This window comes from Melospiza melodia, chromosome 6, assembly GCF_035770615.1.
Source record: "Melospiza melodia melodia isolate bMelMel2 chromosome 6, bMelMel2.pri, whole genome shotgun sequence".
In the NCBI taxonomy this organism is placed as follows: Eukaryota; Metazoa; Chordata; class Aves; order Passeriformes; family Passerellidae; genus Melospiza; species Melospiza melodia.
Window position 1 is genome coordinate 63262133 of NC_086199.1, and position 19268 is coordinate 63281400.

Consider the following 19268-nt stretch of genomic DNA (forward strand, 5'->3'; position numbering starts at 1 on the left):
GTGTGTTTGATGTTACGGAGTTTTCTATTCACATGTGCAACAGTCATACAGGTATTACATAAAGGGATGTTGTTATAACTTTGGATTCAGTCCTGCAGCTGATATCCCAGGATGAAGGTGTTTTTCCATCCATACAACCTGGTGCAGGATCAGAGGCTCAGCTATTTGCAATATCTAAAGGTGTCAGTGGATGGCACCACAGTTTCTTCAAAGATACTTTGTGTTTTCCCTGATGCTTTCATTTCATTATAGAGTAAAAAACAATCACAAATAGAAAGATTAAAATAGAAGAACAGAAAATGCACTCTTGCATTTCCTGAAAGTAAGTTATTGTCAGTGGGGAACCTGGCAATGGTGCTGCATGATAGCCAAGTAATTAATTTTGGTCAAAGAGGTTGGAGACTCTTATAAATTTGAAAAGAGCAGAAAACCCCAAATATCTCAGAACCTCTTAAAATACATCTCCTGCATATGCAAATGTTCATGTGCCTGTCAGGAAATCTGAAAGCCTGCTCAGAGGAAACAGATATCGAGTTTCATGTCATGTATAAGGAGGTCTGTTCTGGATGAAATATGCTGTATTTATGACCTACCTTCCAAAATCAAATCATTCTTCTCATTGCCATCATAGTTCCCACATAGACCACATATTTTCTCTTTATATGTTTCTTCCAGGTCCAGCTACAAAAGAGGAAACACAGAGTTGAAAGGCTTTTCCCCATATCAGCAGCACTTGTTGCACAGTGATTCACAGCAGAAAAGTGCAGAGGCAGAAATGCTCAGTCCTAGTTTGTAGGAATGCCTCCTTTTCTGACACAAATCTCTCATAAAACTTATCTGCAGACAGACTGAATTCAAATGGGAAGAGAATCCTCCAGCAATTGTCATTCCTACCCATTAAAGATGGGTAACTGAATCATGTTGAATACTGGATTAATCCCTGGACCAGTGTCTCCCAATATTGACACTGTGTATAGAGACATTTGGTACCTCTTGCAGGGTACCACATCTCCTCTCTGGGCAGGTCAGATAACTGTGCTCTAATGCTGGATGTTGTAAAGAAGCAGCTTTGGTTAACTTTTAGCCATAGATAATGGGTTTTCTTGTCCATAGGGTAATGGAAAATTTTATAGCACTTCTAGGCATGGGTCTGCCAAGCATTACTTATTTTCCCCATACTTAGTGGAAATAAACAGCCAGGTTAGCACACTATTGCCTTGCTGTATAAAACTATTGCACCTAATCATTTCTACATGCTTGGAGAACATGTCCTGGTGCCACTCAGGTCCACCCAAAAAAGGCAGTACTTTTCCTACTGTTGTGTCCACTCTACAGTAATGTCCAAATAATGCCTTTAACACTTTGGGTATTAATTAGTACATGGGAAAGGGGAAAGCAAATACTTAAATAAATCAGAATTTCAATATCATTTTTTTACTTCCTGATATCTTTTCTCTCTATTCCCCTTTTACCCTATCTCTCTCTCTGAATGGCATAACTTGACACACAACTTCCATTTCATTAATCTCAGTCTGGATTGTGAAGGATAAGTATTCACACACAAAAGTGTAAATGCACTGGTACAGAAGAGAATATTCCAGGGTAGATGTTCAGAGGAGAATTCCCACATAGCATTGCTTTGGAATGAAAGAGGCCAAGGTCTGAACTGGTCACACATATCAGTTTCCCACACAATATGGGCATGAGACAGAGTAGCAAGGCAGAGCTGGAGGGCTGTTGCTGCCAGTGCCCCGTGGAGCAAGGAGCTAAATGCAGATGTGCTATATCCAGGATTAACTCTTCTGTCACAAAAAATTAGCTGGAATACCATGGGGTTGTGCCTGCCCCTGCCCTGTGAAACTATTGCCCAGTTTGGTATTTTTCTATGAGTTTATGGACAGATTGATAGCTCCCACCCATAATTTCATATATCAGCACAGTGCCTGCATCCAGCCCCGCTTTTCATTACTGATGAGGTTCACCAGGAGGAAAACAACTAACTGACTGTTCATACTAGGAGAGTGTCAGCCCAGTTCCACTTGAGTGTCAGGCCCAGCTTGGAAGTGACTTGGAAGTAAGTACAGGTGTCCTCAATCAGAATGCTCTTCAAGCTGAAAGGCATGGCAATCCTGGAAATTTGAGGGGAAAAAACAGATTGCAGTGAAAAAAAGACTGATGAAATCCTTACAGATACATAGGAAGGAAAACTGGAGAACTAAATAAGACACGGGAACATTCTTTGCAAGGTCAGACTTTGTCCACACAATGCATTACATTGTCCACTGTGTCCTTTTACCAACCTTAATCCATAACACAATGCATTTTGGTCTTGTGTCAATGTGGCTGATGTAGATCAGCCACTCAACTGATAGAAAGCAGCCAAACCCAAGGACCTAACCCTTATAAAAGGTTCTACCCTATAAAGTTTATAAAGAGCAAGATAACAATATTGGGAAAATGACCCTCCACATGAGGACACTGCAGGTCATCATCATCCTTCCGGGACCCCCTTGGTATTTGGGATTCACAAAGAATTCTGTTCTGTTACTCATGTACTCATGCAACTCAGACCTACATTACTTTTCCATCTTACCAAGACAATTACCGTTCATTTTGCAACAGTCTAAAAGCTTAGAAATTCAGAAAATGGATAGAAGACAGGAGATTTCTTGCCCCTTTGAGTTAGGAGACACATATGGGCTTCGGTGCTATAATTACAACAGAGTGGTGCTATTCTATATTTGGTTGTTTCTAGAAGGCTGTCAAGACAGCCCATATGCTTGCAATTTTCTCTTCAACAGAATTGTGAGGGGTTTTCCCAGAGTCAAAGGTTGCCTAGGCCCTTCATAATTCTTTGCTAGGATCAGGACTCTGCACTTCTCATGGGGACTGTCCTTAATATTGTGCCTAACTTTCAGCTATTGTTGCATATGATTTTTACTTAGGGAATATTTTTTATCCTTCTCTTTGCAGTTTGTGGTTAGTTGGAATTAAAGGTGTGGATTTTGACTTCTAAAAATTCTGCCTTTTCTTATAAGAAGATCCCTGACCAAGTTGTGATCTGCAAAGCAGAGCAATTTTCTAGACTAATCGATCTGGAAATGGAAAACTGTCCCTAAAAGAACCATCTGTTCCTGAGCAGCAACATAAAACAGTAGGGTTATTACCACAGAAATAATATTTTGAGAAAAAAGAAAAACCATCAAGCTTCTACAGATATAGAGTGTTGGGATTTATTTACTTTCCTTCATCCCTCCCTCTCAAATCAAAGCAACATTAAGGAAACCTTAAAACACCTTTTGTTTTTGTAATATACACATTGCTCTCTACTTAACTTGTTGGTGTTGGTCCCTGGGACGTGTAGTTTAGTTTAAATGCCTCTTGCCTTCTCAAACACTAAGGGGGGGACTCTTCACAATACCCTGCTCATAAAGTTATACATCTCATACACAGCCACTGCTTTCCAGTCAGACCACCTAACACGTGGCAATAAAAATGCCGCTCAAAACAACATTGCAGTCTTTACTCACTTCTTCCCGTTCACCGTGATTCCCGTCTCCTTCACCTCCAGGACCACTCCATCAATGGTGACAGTGAAGTAGATAAGGAAGCTGTTCTTGGCACTGCGCCTGATCTGAATGTTAAAGTCCTGGTAGCTGTCATTGCAGTGCGAAGCGAAGACATATGTGCAGGTTCCAGGAAAAGTAAATTTTACATGGTCAAACGTATGGAAGTGGAAGTTGCCCCAGGTGACACATTCGCTCCTACTGACAGTAGAGACCTGGACTAAAGAAAAATCATAGTAGGGGAGCTTAGAAATTCACCCCATATGAGGTGCTTGTCCCTTTTTTTTGCTGAAAAACATTAAAGGGGCAGATTTTCAAAGGCAAAATTGATAACTCTTGGAAAATACTAGCCTTTGGGAAGTAGTTTCATCTCACTGAACTTTTGAAGTCCATTACTTTTGAAGTACAGAGAGACCTGCAATGTGAGCAGATTAGCCTAGTCTCCTTTGAAGTCAACAGTGAAAAGCAGAAGTTAACAGTGAAAAGCAGAAGAGGTTCAGCTTTCTCATCTTACATATGTGCCTAGCAAGAAGATGCTGTAAACCACATGCATCTCTCCATTGTCTAAAAAGGCTGTGTCTATATTCATGCTGTAGACATATTTTCACTGTAGATATCTAAAGTGAAGTGATAAGAATCCCATTCTGGATGTCTAAATCTCATTTAACTCAGGCAAGATTTTGTGTTGAGTGCTTTCCAGGAGATACCACAGGTGGCATGAATTTTCAGCAAAGTGGCAGCTGCTGGTTGATCTCAGTGGTTGAGGCTGCTACCAGCTTCAGCTGTTGGCTAAGAGATACTTGGTTTTCCTTCTCGACCAGAACTCATGTTTTGGCCCTCTAAGCTTTACCTCTGTCAAAGGTATAGGTACCTAGTCTAAGTGCATATAAGACATTACTTCAGAAAGCAGTTTTCACACCACTGAGCAGTTTTCACAAAGAAAACTAATTAATCACCTTGAATTAAATTATATATGCCCGCTACAAAATACTTTCAGGTTTTCTTCTGAAAGAATGACAAATGAAACAGGCAAATTTCTTTGTGTACTTCAGGTAGCATGTTTAGGACTATCAACACAGATATCCACCACAGATCAAATCAAAAAGTTACTCATTTACTCAGTGAACTCTAAAATTTTATTAAATATTCTTGCCTAAGAATCAGCAGGGAAGAACTGAGAAATTCAGATCCTTATGTTATAAATGGGCAGCCCAAACTCAAGTGCCCCATAAGTCCTTGCCGAAACAGCTTTTTAAAGGGACTGCTACTGTCATAGGGCAATTTAGCACTTTCCTATGCAGTCATGAGGGCAGGTGAGAAAGTTTGGCTATCCTGGAAATGAAATTGCTGGAATTACTAAGGCAGCAATAACTGGTACATCAACTGTGTATTAAGCAGTTGGGGAAAGTGTAAGAGATTAAAAATCAAACCAGGAGTGCACCAGAGCACAAAAAATGTGATTCCTGCTAATGCAGCATTTCATACTGGTCGATCAAGCCTAGCTGGTGATATGGTAAGTACTTATTTTTGGAAGAATATGTGTGAAATGTGTTGAAAAGGGTGTCACCATTTTTTTTTTGTTTGGTTTGGATTTTTGGTGCAGAGGGTCTCCTCTTTAAGAATAGTCACTTAGAGCATAAAACATAAAACACTACCTAGTAATGAAAGAAAAAAAGTCATACTTAAATGGTTGACAATCAGGATAAAAAGGTACCATGTTTAACAGTATCTGGCATGTCTACATCTCATATGAATATGTGACAAATTTTCATTTGTCAACTCTATTTCTCACCTATGGAGAGCTATATGAGAGCAAGTAATGCAAGAATTAGATTCTTTTCTTACCTATCTGAACTGGTTCTTTGGCCTTGCAAAAACTCCAAATTAGGCAGAAGATCCAAAACAATCTCCCGTTTTTTATTTCCATCTTGCCATGAAGTTGTAACTTGAAAATCCTTTCAGGGAAGTGTTTTTTCTTGGCTTATAGGCAGATTTTTATAGTCCAGGAGTTTGGCATGAGAACAAAACACTGATGGCAGGGTCCCTGAAAGGTGGAGCTTCATTAAATTTTCTTTCAGTCATTCATTATTAGCACCCAGAAACCTCCTCTCTCTTCAACAGGACAGGTATCCAGTTCTTTATTGCTTTATGGGGACAGAGAGCTGTCTGTTTCAAATTTCCTCCTTTGAAAATAGGTCCCCTCACCCTCCTCCTACAGTTGTTATTTCTTTGGCAGCAATAGTTTTTTTTTGTTTGCTTGTTTGTTTGTTTGGTTTTTTTAATAACATCTGATTAGTTGCAAGCAAACACTGACCTCTTTCAGAATTTTTCTCTGTCTTGCACATCAGCAGAATCCCCCAGCACAAGCAAATGTGTTTGTTGCCTCTACCAGCTTTACTGGCAACTTCTAAACAGAGCAAAAAGTATTATCATGTCAAGCATAATGTATGGTTTATTTAGAGAAAAATCTTTTGTCAGAGGGCACTGTCCCTTAAGAAGTGTACTCAAAATATTTTACAAAAAAAGGCCAGATTTACTGCTTCAGTAGACCAGAAACAAAACCAAAAGTGTAAAAATTCTCACCTCAACTGCACAAATGGGATTTAATTTATTCTTTATGCACACAGAAGTGGTGGATTCTCCAAACATCATAAGGGAGAAGTGTCCAAGTCCTGTCATAATGTAGACCACAGTTCATTCCTTCACCACCTAGATTACACTGCTGCAAAAGAGTCCCCTGGTGCTCTCAAAGTACATTAATACCCTACCACATACCCATAAAAAGTCCAGTGAGCTCAATCATGAGCTCTACAGCCCCTTGCAGGACACCCTACAAGGATATTCTGATTTTGGTGATTTTAGAGTCCCTTCTGGAAATTTACTTGCATTGTTGACACAAACTGACCTTGCATTTCTTTTCCTCATCTGTGCCGTGGGGGAACAGCTCCTGACAAGAGAGGAAGCTTCTCACCTACTCCCAGAAAATCAAACCTGGGTAACAGACATTCCCATGCTTCCAGCTGCTCCATTCCCTTTGGGAAAACAGCAGAGTGATTGCCAGTAGTTAAGTGGGCACCGATACAGTTTAAGGTGGACATAGTTTTGCCCCTTCTTGCAAGGCCTCAGGTCAAGCCTGCCCATGTACCCACTGGGGAGTATGAATATGAATGCCTTTTGGTTGGCAGGCACCAAGCTGGGCCTTGGGAACAGTCTTGCTCACAGCTTTGCCAGACTTTGTGCTGTTGCCAAAGTGGAGTGTCCCAAAGCTGGCCCACTGCTGCTGCCCTACACAGGCACAAGGTGCTTTGCAGAATCACAGGTGACAGCATCTGCTAGATGAAGATTTGCTGCTGCCCTTTCTCTAAAGAAAAGTCTGCACCAGCGTGCATAAGCATTGTGCAGGACATGAAACATGAGTTCGTGTTACCCCTTTGCCACTGTCCGTGTCCCATTAATTCCATTGTCAGTCACACTGGAGGCAGGGCACTGCTGGAAGGTAGTTCTTGAAGCCCTGACATTTTGGCTGGAATACAGAACCAACAGACTTTATGACACTGGTGATGGAAGGCATGGACTGCTGCTGCTTTTCCTTTTAATCACAGCACATCTTCCCTCCTGATCTCTGTCCAAATAGGTACAAAGTAAGTTAGGAGAATATCTAGTAGATAAACTTAACCATGAGAATATGACACTTGAAATATGAGGATGATCTGAAATTGAATACAGTGAAATATCAACACTCAAATACAACAGATTCTCCTGGTAATGTTAATACTGAGTTCCCGTTCAGGCCGCAGAACAGGGCTAATGGCAAGTGTGGGGAAGGGCTGTGAAGCCCAGAAGGAAAAGCATATAGGTCAGTAGACCACAGATACAGACTAAGAGAGCTTAGTTGAGGTAAAGGTGGATAGCTGAAATACGTTAATTTTTCATAATCAATGCTAGTGTCAAAATCCAAATGCAGAACTCTGCTGAGATAAAGTCCATATTTCTTCAGTCACTGTCCACTTCCTTTCCCATTCCCATCCAAGAAATCTAAGTATCTATTTAATTCATTTTGGTATGAGAGTAGAAGGAGGAATCAGACTCTAGGACCATGATTCCTGACTCTGGAAAAAGCCCCCTTTATTCCCACTGAGCTGCACAAAAGCAGCAGGAACCATGTAATAACTACTTGCCAAAGATACCCTTCAGGTTGTAGTAGTTCTTTGATGACAAAGACATAGTGACCTTGACCTCTGCAACTTCCAGCCCTTTGTGTTCTACATTGTGTGCGGTGATTCAAGGTAATGGGAGGATGGGCAGGAGGAATGAGTTAGGCATCATTTACCCCTGTAAGCCCCACTTAGCACTTAGGGGCCTGGGAAGAACATGAACAGCACATTAAAACTTTTCAAGGAAAAGACAGAATAAAACAAATGATTCATTGAACCAACATTCACTTATGCTCTAGTCAGCAGAGATAGTAGTATCAGTCATCTGGGATCCTCCCCTGAGAAAAGCAAGAGCAAAACTCAACTCAGAGAAATGGGAAACCCAGTTCTCTTGCTCTATACCTAGCCATTTTCTTACCTCTGCTTGTTTGCTCTGTCATTTGTGCCATTCCTTTGCCATTTCTTGGGGAGTAGAGTTTCTGTCAATGACTAACCAGAGCTGCTGCTTCTGGCTTCTCCACAGATACTGCGGGCTACACTCCTTAGAAGTCACTAGTTGCTTCAATCTTCTGCAGTGATTTCAGGGCTACTGACAGGGGAAGAATATTTGCATTCAAATTAAGTTTTTATATTCAAGAGTTGAAACACTGAGGTTTTCAGGAGAAATACATGGAAGCTTTTCAGAAGGAAATGCAGACTGACAGGGAGCTTACAGGCTGTGTTGATCACCTACCACTGAATCATTGCTATTGGCACGCAAGTTATAACTATTCCCCCCACAGTGACAAACTGGGATTAATAACTCTTCCCTTTATTGGACCCTGCAGGATAAGAGGCCTTCCCTCTTCTGCAGCTGTATTAGCAAAAAGAACAATTCCTCTTGGCCCCTTTACAGCCCATTTCATGGATCGTTTGTCATTAAAGGGTATGTGATTTTAGTAAATACAATAGGTAAATATTAACTCAGTTTCTTTATCACCACTGACTCACTGAAGATAAGCCATCATGAAGGTAATGTAATACACTGGTGACTCACAAAAATACATTTTTGCTACGAACTTGGTAAAAGACACACTCAAGTAGGAGGCATCTGGTGGATCAGTGCCCTTCATAGCCAGCCACTGTACTAAAGTCTGGCAGTTGTGTTTGTATCATATCCTTCTGTCAAAGGGGTATGATGATTCCATATGTGCTGTAAAGAGTTATGGCCATCCTGAGTCATTTCAACACTGGGAGTTAGAGTTTGGAAATCCTCTAAGAACCCAGTTCATTTCAGGCAAAATTGGTACTGCTTATTGAAATGAGTATCCACTATAAGAGTGTTTTACAAGCACTGCCTAGAAAATAAACCTAGAGAAATTATGTGTGCTCCGTTAACAAAGTAATATTAGCTAGGAAAACATTTCATTTGTCAGGCAGTTTGTGCCAATAATCCACATGATAAAAAAAATCCAAAGTGATTTTGGCAAAATATTTTACATAACTGGTAGTTATAACAATCAGTAATTGCCAGTAGAATTCAAGAACAACATGAATTATCCTTTTTAATCCTTTGCATGATATCACAGAATTTAGGAAAGTTACATTAAAGATTTATTTGATCTATCAGATTTGTGTCTACCACACAGTTTGAAACAGCTGTCATTAAATATAAGGGGATCTCTGGCAGGCAGTGGGAAAGGAGGGAATGGATATCTGCCATCAATTGTCCACTAAAATACATGACAGATGCCTTCAGTATTTCAATTTTGGTAGGAGGTGGTTGAATGTTTTTTTACATTTTCCCTTCGAATGGACACAAAGCTCCTTAACCTCTCGTCTCGCCATAGAGCTCCTTGACTTTTTGCGAACAGATCAAGGATATTAGTTATTCCTGTTTGCAAGGAATGAGTCCAGCTGCTCTTTTCTGTTTTTCTTTAAGATGTAGATCTTTCAAAATCCACGTACAAGGAGTAATGACACGGCTGATTGGTGTCGTGCACAGAGGTCTCTTTGACCTATTGGCACTTCCTCACGTAAGAGAGACTCCCTGCATAGAAAGCCATCTCATCAGGAGGTTGGGCCCTAGAGATTTTCTACTTGAAAGGTTTTACTTTAAACAACCTTCCTGGTGGAAAAATATGGGGTAGCAGAACAAAGGGAAGCATATGAATTTTCTGCTTTAATATTTAGAACTTTTATGGGGTTTAGACTAAAGCAGATTCTACCTCTTTTTAAAAAGCATCTTCTTATTTCCTGGGTGCCAAAATAAGTCAGAAGAGGCCACTGCATGCTTAATAATGAAGCCTCTATAACCTTGAAACTACATGAAATACATACCCAGTAACCATGTCCACCATGACTGAAAGTGACTGCAAGCCAAAAGAAAGGCTAAGAGATGGGGAAGAAAACAAGTTAAGGTGGGAATCTAGGCAACCTTGGACTAGGGGTTTTTGTGTGGAGGGTAGAATTAGCCACCCAAGAACTACCTGCCCTTACATTTTGCTCAGACTCTCTGTACTTTTAAGGAGAAGAATAATCATACAGATCCCATAGATTCTGCAAAAAAAACAGCAAGAAATACTTGGCTACACTAGTCCAAATGGACAGGCTATTGAAATTTAACTGCTGTGTCAGGTCACAGGCACTGTGTAAAGCCACATTCCTTGATCACTGTTGCCTTTTGTTACTGCTTAAAGGAAAGCTGCATGGAACACAGGTGCACCTTCTCAGTGCCAGCTCTGCCATACTTTCTCTCTGCTTGAGTTTTTTTCAAAGTATTAAGGTAATGGAAACATCACAGTGGTGATTTTTACTGTTCTAGAGACTAGCTTGTGAAAAAAATTCAAGCATTTTATGTAAGAGTGCTGAAAAACTGGAACATTAAAGGGAATAAAGTTTGTACAAAACAGATTTTAGAAGCATGATGCTGAAAATTAACTTAAGGGATTTTCCATATTAGTGATGGAAATATGGCTTAGGTAACTTGCTTGGACGTGTTTGGACCTTAGTCTGGGAGGTTGCCAGTTAAGAACATAGGTAGCCTGAAAAGATTGAGTTAATTTTGGAAATTTGGCCCTGGAGAGGGTTCCTCAACTTTAAGAACTTGTTCTGCTTTAAAATACTGCCCTACCCCTCAAAGCTTCCACTGGGAGGTGAAATTTCAGAAATTGTATATCAGTGTTGCAGTTATTTAAATGTGTCTCATTTTTGTCAGACCTAAAACTACAAGAATGTTCTTTTCTGTGATCTCAGAATTTGTAAGTCTATTTTGTCTTTTCCCAGTATCTGAGTTTGCTTTTCCAGACAAGTGCAACAGTATATAACAAGCACGGTAACTGCAGGATTATTTACTTAGGGCTTTGCCTTTGCTAAAGTCCTTTCACTGGGGCTTATGTGCAGAGCTGCATGTGCTTAGTTCAGTGAAGTGCGGTTTAGCAAAGTACACTTAAATGGTAAACACACTGAAAATTTTATCTTACCCTTCCCACAGAACAAAACAGTACTATTAAAGAACATAGTTAGATCAGAAGACAAGGTAGTTATTAGATCAGAAACCCCTACCTTGTATTATTTTGAGAAGAATTCTTCTGGTTTGCATGTGTTTTCCCCCCTCTTTCTGAATCCCATCTGCCTCACCTCATATAGCAGCAGTTATGTTTCCATATTGCTAACAATTATTTTCCTTTCTGTCTCTGGTGTTCTCAAAACACATAGCCAGTAATGCTTCATAAAAAAAAAACTACTCTCTTTATAAGCAAATCTTCTGTGAACTCCTTTTTAACTGCAGATGGAAGTTCTCACTGTGTTGCTGAAGAATGCCATGAACAACATGGAGTTTCCAGTGCATGTCTAGGTAGCTACAAGGAAATTGCTTGAGATTCCAGCTATCTTGGATGAGAAGACTACAAGCAGGAATGAAACCCGTGTGATCTTGGACAGCAGGAGCTGGGACCTTAGGGTTTGGTGCCTTAAAAGGCTATGTGACTGGAAGTCCTACTTGCCTCCCAAGAAGGCTTCCTCATTTTCCAAGACTGAAACTGTTAAGTACTGGAAGAAGAAGAAAAAGAAACAGAACAGAGGAAGAGAAACCCCTCAGCACCAATGAAAGTGGGAGGCTAGATAGAAAGTCTGGAGGAGATGAACACAGGACTCAGGCAAGGAGACAAGACATGGGCTCTTGCTACTGCTTTCTTTTTGCTAGACTCCAAAAGACAAGGCAGTTTCTGGAGAATTGAGCCATTCTTTGAGGACAGAGAGAGTCAAGCCCACTCCCTTCCAGCATTAATGCTTTCTATGGAGCTGCCAGGGTCCTTTGTGGTAGGTCCTGCCTAGAAGACAATGGGATCAGAATGTTCCACAGTCTCCTGAATCCCTAATGTGCTGATATCACCCTTTCAGAGAGGGTGATGAGAAACATTTCCTCAGGGTTTTTTTTTTTTTTTTCCCTCAGGGTTTTTTCCTCATTTTCCTCAGGATTTTTCAGAAGAATCTCTTCTTGTGGCCTGCAGACCAAACAGCTCTTGCTTAAGAAACAAAATGCTTCCTGGGATCAGATAATACAGATCTCAATTTACTTCCAAGAGGGGTGTGGAAGGAAGCAAAAGTGCTGCTCACTGCCACTACTACTTTTTGTAGGGATACACAGTTAAAAGACACAGTTAAAAGTTTCTTTTCTTCCTTTCTCTCCCAAGTACTATCAGTGGATTTCTCCACTGGAGAAAGTTTAATCTGTTCAACTCTGTCATCCAGTTCCACTGGAAATGCAGGTGCAAACTGAACCACTAAGTTCTAAGGTGAATAAGAGTGCAGAAGGGAGTGGAGGTTTGGCATGTGCAGTGTGACCTGGAACTGCCAAGAACTTGTAAGTAAGAATTCTCTGACAGCGTGTGCTTGTGAACCTGCTTATGGGCAGCACTGACCCAGCAACAAAACTGAGAGGGCTGCCATAACCCAGAGCACTGTGACAAATAACACCTTGTATATAAATTCCTGTCATAATAATTGTCTTTCCAGTGCTTACTAAGTGCTTAATAAATGTCTGTAGGGAGTGAGAAATTTCATTATTCTCAGAAATAAAACCCTCTATATGATGAAATAAAAACTCCCTTTTGAGGCAGTTGCTTTTTTGGTATGAAGGGACTTTACATTATCAGCCATAGACTGCCCTGCAGTGGTGAAGCCAAAATCTGCAGCCTTACTGACTTTTATTCAGGATCTTTAGAATTCCTCACTAAGAAATAGTTTGCCCATCACTAGAAGGGACAGAAAGAGCCTGTGCAAACTACAGACCAAATGAAAAATAAATGAAATAAGGAAGATTTCATATTTCAATGTAAATACAGTGTGGAGCAAAATTCACTACTGACTAGTAACATTTTGTCTCTTTTTCATAAGAAACAAGGCAGATTTGATCACATCTTGTATCTGTGTCCAGAAGTTATTTGCTGACTTCAGTTAAATTTAACTGCAAAAATAAAAATCTCAAAGACAGCTAAATGTCAACAGATTTTGAGAAAAGCAGTTTCTGCAAAAAGCTCAAGGAAATATATGGTTCTAGTGTCAGCATAGAAATTTTTGGATAACAAAAAGTTCACAGAGGAGAGTGACTTTGTATGTGCCCTGGGAGAAAACTCTCAGTCACATCTTACAATGAATGTAGAGATAGAAATCCTTAGAAACCTGTACTAAAGCAGAAATTTGGCTTCATTTAATCTGCAGCTTGCTCTGTAAACTGACAAAACTTCCTTCTTGTTAGATCAGCTACCTGTCCAACTCCAGAGAAATCTGCTTTCCAATCAGGGTTTTGTAATGCTGAAAAAAATACAGGGTTTCATTTTCTGCACTTCCTTATCAGTCTTATAAAAAGGCAGAAATCTTATCTGCCTTTTAAGCTGGAGTACATTTGATAGTAGCAAAAAATTGTGCCACCAACCCTTTAGGTAGCAAAGATGACAGTATTGAGGTTGGCTATTGCCAATAAAGATTTCATTAATGGAGATAAAATCAACCAAAAGCTTTTTTTTTCCTTCACTACAACAGGTGTGGTTTACCCTCATTGTACTCTAAGATGATTCAAGAGAAATGAACATCTTCCAGTTACCTGTTTCACCTCCCCTTACAATAAGATAAACAGGCACTCCTTTAGATTTGTCCTTTGTTGAGAGACAAATAAATGTCAAAAATGGCTATTGCTTTCCATTTTCTGCAGAGGAAGCCTAGGATTACTTAGTTTAATGATGGGCATCTGTTTTGCAAATGTTGGAATTTGGAGAGCTCTTACTATGGTAGTAACTGTACATCCTGAAAGCACTGTGAGTAATCTTCATATAGCTGAAGGATTACTTTTTTAGTGAAAATACATAATTGCAGTTCTAACATACAGAGCCCCGCTAAAGTAAGTTCTGGTGATGAACTAAAGTTTCTCTAAGTCATCTGAATAATTTCATGACCATCATTCCTCTTTGCCTTTGTTTTGGCAGACATCTTCTCTCCCACCTTATAGACTGGATCTTCTGAACAGCCCAATCTGATCAGCTTTTAAGGAGACATGAGTAGATACCCCAAAAATTTAGGAAACCACTTGACTTCCTATAACTTGAAAAACAACTTTTCTTCTCTCTTCAAACTAAAACTCAAGACTGTATAAAAATGAGTACAAAAGCCATGCTTTTTGAGATGTGCTTTTAATCATTCAGAGGATTTGGAAAGGACTCAAGAGGTTGTGCACTTGTAAGAATACAAATTTGTGTTCTTATTTTGTGCACAAATAAATAGGGCACAGTTAATTAATTAGAGAACAAACAGGATGCAGTTACTGGGAAAAGTAAAGTTCAAAAGTAGTCAAGGAAGCTAAGAATGGTTCACAGTCCTTTCAGTCAATAATGCCAGAGGGGTTTTTTGCCTTCATTTTGATGTTAAGCTGATGGCTCTCTTGATCCTGTTCAGAGCGGTCGTCTTGTCATTTACTTCATTCTTCTGCAGCTCATTGGACTCTGGCCTCTGGCATTCAGTGTCTTGACAGCTGCAGCTCTCCACGTAGATGTACTTGTGTGACACTGCGTGCCCACCAGGGCATTTCAGAACCACGTGCTTCTCAGTGGTGCTTGTTTCTCTGCAGCAGGAGCAGCTGTGGTCCATGGAATTGGCCTCAGCAGAGTATCTGTCAACATGCAAAATGGCAATGTTACTCAGTGCCAGAAGCCAATGTACAGGAGAGGGTGGAATCAGGTACAGAACTCCTGTGAGAAGAGCCACAGTTGTGGCTAATGGAAGTGCTAAGCTCATCTGACAGAGCAGTGATTATAAAATGCCTAACCCAATCAGGGCAATGTTAACACAAAGGGGAAGCAGCAGCTCTTTCTGTTCCCATCTCACTGCAAAGTATTTTTTGCAATCTTGTGTTCATCAGCTTCCTAAGCACCATTCCTAACCTGAAGAATCTGTCAATATCAGGCTATAAGCTGTGACAAAATCGATCTTTTTCTTGTATTTGGTAGAAGAAACCACAACAAGACCCTAAGATGATCAGGAATTTCAAAATACTAATAAACTCCCTGGCTTCTCAGAGTTCCATGTGATACTGAAGATTAGTTTTGATCCATGTAAGGTGCACTGTGGCAAGTTCAGTGATAGGCAGTAAGTGACAGTTTCTTTGGAGAGCTAGAGCTGGTTTTGCAGTGTTTTAGTAGTTCATTACCAGATGTCCTACTAACCACTTCCTTATAACCAATTTTTAATATATTCTCTCATTTCAGAGAAAAATGTACTCAAGTTACTGTACTAACACCACAACTCAAACAACCTCTCATTTCTTCACTGCATAAAAATTGTGCATATTTGAATCTTCCTTTGAAAGATGTATGTGTATTTCATTTTAGCTGTTAACTGTTGAGTAGCAGCTTTTCCACTTCCAGTTGCCAAGTCTGGCTGCTCTCTGGACTCATTCTCATTACAGGAAATAATCCATGTTCTTTTGTGACAATTTCTAGCCTAGGTGGTCTGACACAAAGCCAGCTCTTAACGGATGAATAGCCCTTATCATAGCTGTCTGAATCCCAAGCCAATTTAATACACTTTTCTGCTTTGTATTACAACAAAGCACGTCGGTCACAGATTCCATTTTATGTCCATGATTCATGAAGCAGATAGTTCCAGGTCTTCTACCATTGTGTAGTCTACTATTTATTGTTCCTTTTATATAAACAAGCTCAGTGCCACCAGGACTTAAATCTCATTGTCTGGGGAGTTTACTTACAGCGAGAAGGTTCCACATGTTCCTTCACATTCAGTCATGTCAACTCTGTCCACGGAGCGGCAGCCATTGTAGACGATAAAGTCTTTTCTGTGGCGCACAGAGCACGGTGTGCTGCTGTCCAGAGGGGCACCTGCAGGGAAAGAGCAGAAAATACTTTCAATGAAATAACTCCAGAAGTCCCTCGCACCTCAGCATTCCCTGGGCTTCACTAGTGCACTCAAAGAATTGCCTTAAGTGCTCTTTCTGCTTTTTAAGTTTAAACTTCTCCAGAGAGATCAGACAGCGGAGTCTTGGAATGACAAATATAAACATAGAAGTATCTATTTAAATACAAATTTATCTGGAAAATGGGCTGATTTAAGAAGACAATTCATTCTCTGTATTGTTGATTCAGATACACTGGCATACTTACATGTTCTGCAACAACCATTAGGTAAGAATGAAATAGTTCCCTAAAATAAAAAAGAAACAAAAAAAAATTACATTATATTATTTTTCTATATTAAAAAGGCATTAAGGCCAAAACCTGAGGAGAGCAATGATTATTGTACTGTAACATTGATCTAAATAACCAAAGATAACAGCCTCTTCCCGACTTCACAAAGGACTGTGAAAATACAAACAATTCTTTGAAGGAAGTCTACAGTTAACATCATGAAATTTTTGCTCAGAAGCAATTCCAACAAATGGTTTCTCAGAGTCCTCTGTATGTGAATGGGAACTATGCACAGTGTTACTGCCAATCTACTTACTGACTGAACAGCTTGTGTTTTAGCATTCAAGGAAACCTGGTTCTTGTTGAGACAGAACCCAAACAAAGCAGTCAGCTAAGATTCAGTATCTTGGTGCTGGCCAGTATTTTGGCCACTGAGAGACAGCTACCAATTATAAACCTTGAATTCTCACCCAGGCATCTTATTTTGTATACTCTCTAGGGCTGTGCATGGGTGCATCTAGAACTTCTGCCCTAAGGACTGAGAAATTATGACGAAAGGCCATCGGAGCTAAATTTTACTTTTGTTGTTAGTTAGATGGCTGAAATAAAATTAAGTAATCTATGTATGGAGTAGAGGGTAAATTTTCCATTTTTACTTACAGGTTTGCAGCTGTCTTCATTGAATGCTGGACAGGTAATCTCAGATGTGGAAGCAATAAGCTGGTCGTGGACATCTACACAGCTATAAATGGTGCAGTTGTTGTGAGGATCATTTTTAAAGTCTCCAGGCTGCAAGAGAAATGCAAAATGTAATAAGGAAAGCTGAAGGGAGCTCAGACAGAAATTTTATTGATGTATTGCAATATGCCCTACATTGAGAGAATTTCAGTTTTATATGGTATTTTCCTTGAGAAAGAAAGAAAAATGTCTCTAAAGTACATGGAGTACTTTAACAAAATCATCCATGCCAATGGATTTTGCCTTCAAAAAGCTAGACTATTTTATATTAATTAAGAAAGACTCTAAACCTTCATCCTACTACAGCAATAGAATTGTTGCATATGCAGGCTTTAATAGTGTTTTTCAGCATACCGAAATCAAATAACACAGAAAAGCTGAAGCTTCCAGACACTGGAAGAAAACCCCTTCCAATGGTATTTGATTTCTCATTCCAGGAAGGGCCTTACAGATAATTTTATTTGATGAAACCTACCTTCAGGTGAAAAAATTGTAGCTAGGTTTTGAGATTTTGATATTTTGATCTTTCAGGTGCAAACTTATACTAAAGCCTTGTCTCTGGCAATGAGGAGTTCCCTTTTTGGAACTGGGAACTTTACAGATTTGGTGGAGAACTAAGACATAGAGCATACTTACACTCAAGATGAGTTCAGAATTGTCTGATGTCTTTATAATACACTTGGTCTGCACACATTTTCCACAGCATTCGCCTTTCACTGGTTTAAGTTCATATCCCTAGAAATTAAAAGTAATTAAAAACAATAGCACTATAATTTTTGAGAAATAAATGAAAACATATGAATTCATTAATTGATTATGCTTTGAAGTGCACTCAAGATTTGTGCCTTTTTGTGTTCCAAATCAACATGAGACAAGTGATAGAAGCAGGTTATAAATGGAATAAATTAAAGCACTAGAATAAATATGCATAGTAATTAAATATTACTCCACAATGTGGTCTACAGAAATTTCCCAGCTAATTCTGCCAGTGTGAGCTGAATGCTGACAGTTACACAGTTAATCTCAGGCAGTAGATGGCTCAAAGAACAGCTGATATCCATGCTGGAGTTGGTCTCTAGGTTTCAGCTCCCTGTCCTTTCTTAATACCACTCACTGATTAAGCTGGAGTTCACAAATATAAATATTTTGGAGTCTTGTTTATCTTTAAGTTTGTCACTTACTGGTTGACAGTATGTGTTGCAGGGGACACGTTCACAGGAGATTATATTCAGTTGAGTGCTGACATTAACATCATTTGTGCAGACACAATTCTGGCACTTGTCAACAAAGACTGAGGAGTTGGGCTACACATTTAAAGGAAAAAAATCACATATTAATGAGTTATTACATGTTTAAACAGATATTTATTAATTTTTTAAAAATCTGAAAATGAAGCAATGGAAAATGAAAAGAATCAGATAAAGACAACTGGATAGCTATTTGGCTAGTCATTTAAGAAGACAACATTTAAAATACTGAATATAATTTAATGCGTCTTTACTGAAGTCCTGTATATCAATGACAAACTCTGATATTAAAAGAAAAGGTACAATTACTAGACCCAAGAGAATTAGAAATCTAAATTTGGTTAGAATAATACTTATTTATATGGTTTTTAGTTTTTAAAAACAGAGTCTTAAAACTGCAACAATGTGCTGACAGTAAATGTGGACTGACTTTTTTAAATGCTAGCACACTTAACCCAATTTCCTTTATGATACTGACGTAAATGCAGTACAATTTCTTTCCTTTTGAAAAGTTTCCAGGAAACTTTTCAAAAAAGGTTTAGCTTTGTGAAATTGATAAACTCCTGGCAGAAATTTGAAAATTTATAAAATATCTATTGTACTGGATAAACCTTTTCATAGCACTTCTGATCAAATATACTAACGGTCTTTTAAGCATTTTTGAAGACTGTTGAAACAGAACTTACCAAGAACTCAGCATTCTCATGTACGCAAACCCCCTTGGGAACTGTTAATAAGCAAGGAGTTAGAAATTTAGATAGGAAAAAATGAATAAAAAATGTCTTCAACCCATTCTAATCCAACTCATTTCTTCCACAATGAATCACAAATCATATGGTTATTCCCCAGTTCTGGTAGCTGATGCAACATGTATAAACTATAAAAACTAAT

At 39.2% G+C, this 19268-nt stretch overlaps 2 protein-coding genes across 5 annotated transcripts in view; both read right to left on the reverse strand.

Annotated features, from left to right (window-relative positions):
- Positions 1-8493, reverse strand: part of LOC134419463 (mucin-5B) — a 44386-nt gene extending 35893 nt beyond the window's left edge. For 2 of the 4 annotated variants that reach the window (XM_063158693.1, XM_063158690.1), the window contains exons 1-5: positions 8139-8439; positions 5412-5610; positions 3531-3786; positions 2015-2129; positions 594-681 (exon numbers count right to left, since the gene is read on the reverse strand). In XM_063158693.1, coding sequence (XP_063014763.1) covers positions 594-681; positions 2015-2129; positions 3531-3786; positions 5412-5493 — 541 coding nt within the window. In that variant the 5' untranslated portion in view covers positions 5494-5610; positions 8139-8439. The other 2 variants (XM_063158691.1, XM_063158692.1) reach the window with 2 other exon arrangements.
- A 5873-nt stretch (positions 8494-14366) lies between these two features.
- MUC2 (mucin 2, oligomeric mucus/gel-forming) overlaps positions 14367-19268 on the reverse strand; it is a 59120-nt gene continuing 54218 nt past the window's right edge. The window contains exons 57-63 of the mRNA XM_063159540.1: positions 19064-19104; positions 18312-18434; positions 17767-17865; positions 17053-17181; positions 16369-16408; positions 15957-16086; positions 14367-14861 (exon numbers count right to left, since the gene is read on the reverse strand). Of these exons, the coding sequence (XP_063015610.1) occupies positions 14606-14861; positions 15957-16086; positions 16369-16408; positions 17053-17181; positions 17767-17865; positions 18312-18434; positions 19064-19104 (818 nt within the window). The 3' untranslated portion in view covers positions 14367-14605. The remainder of the gene's footprint in view (positions 14862-15956; positions 16087-16368; positions 16409-17052; positions 17182-17766; positions 17866-18311; positions 18435-19063; positions 19105-19268) is intronic.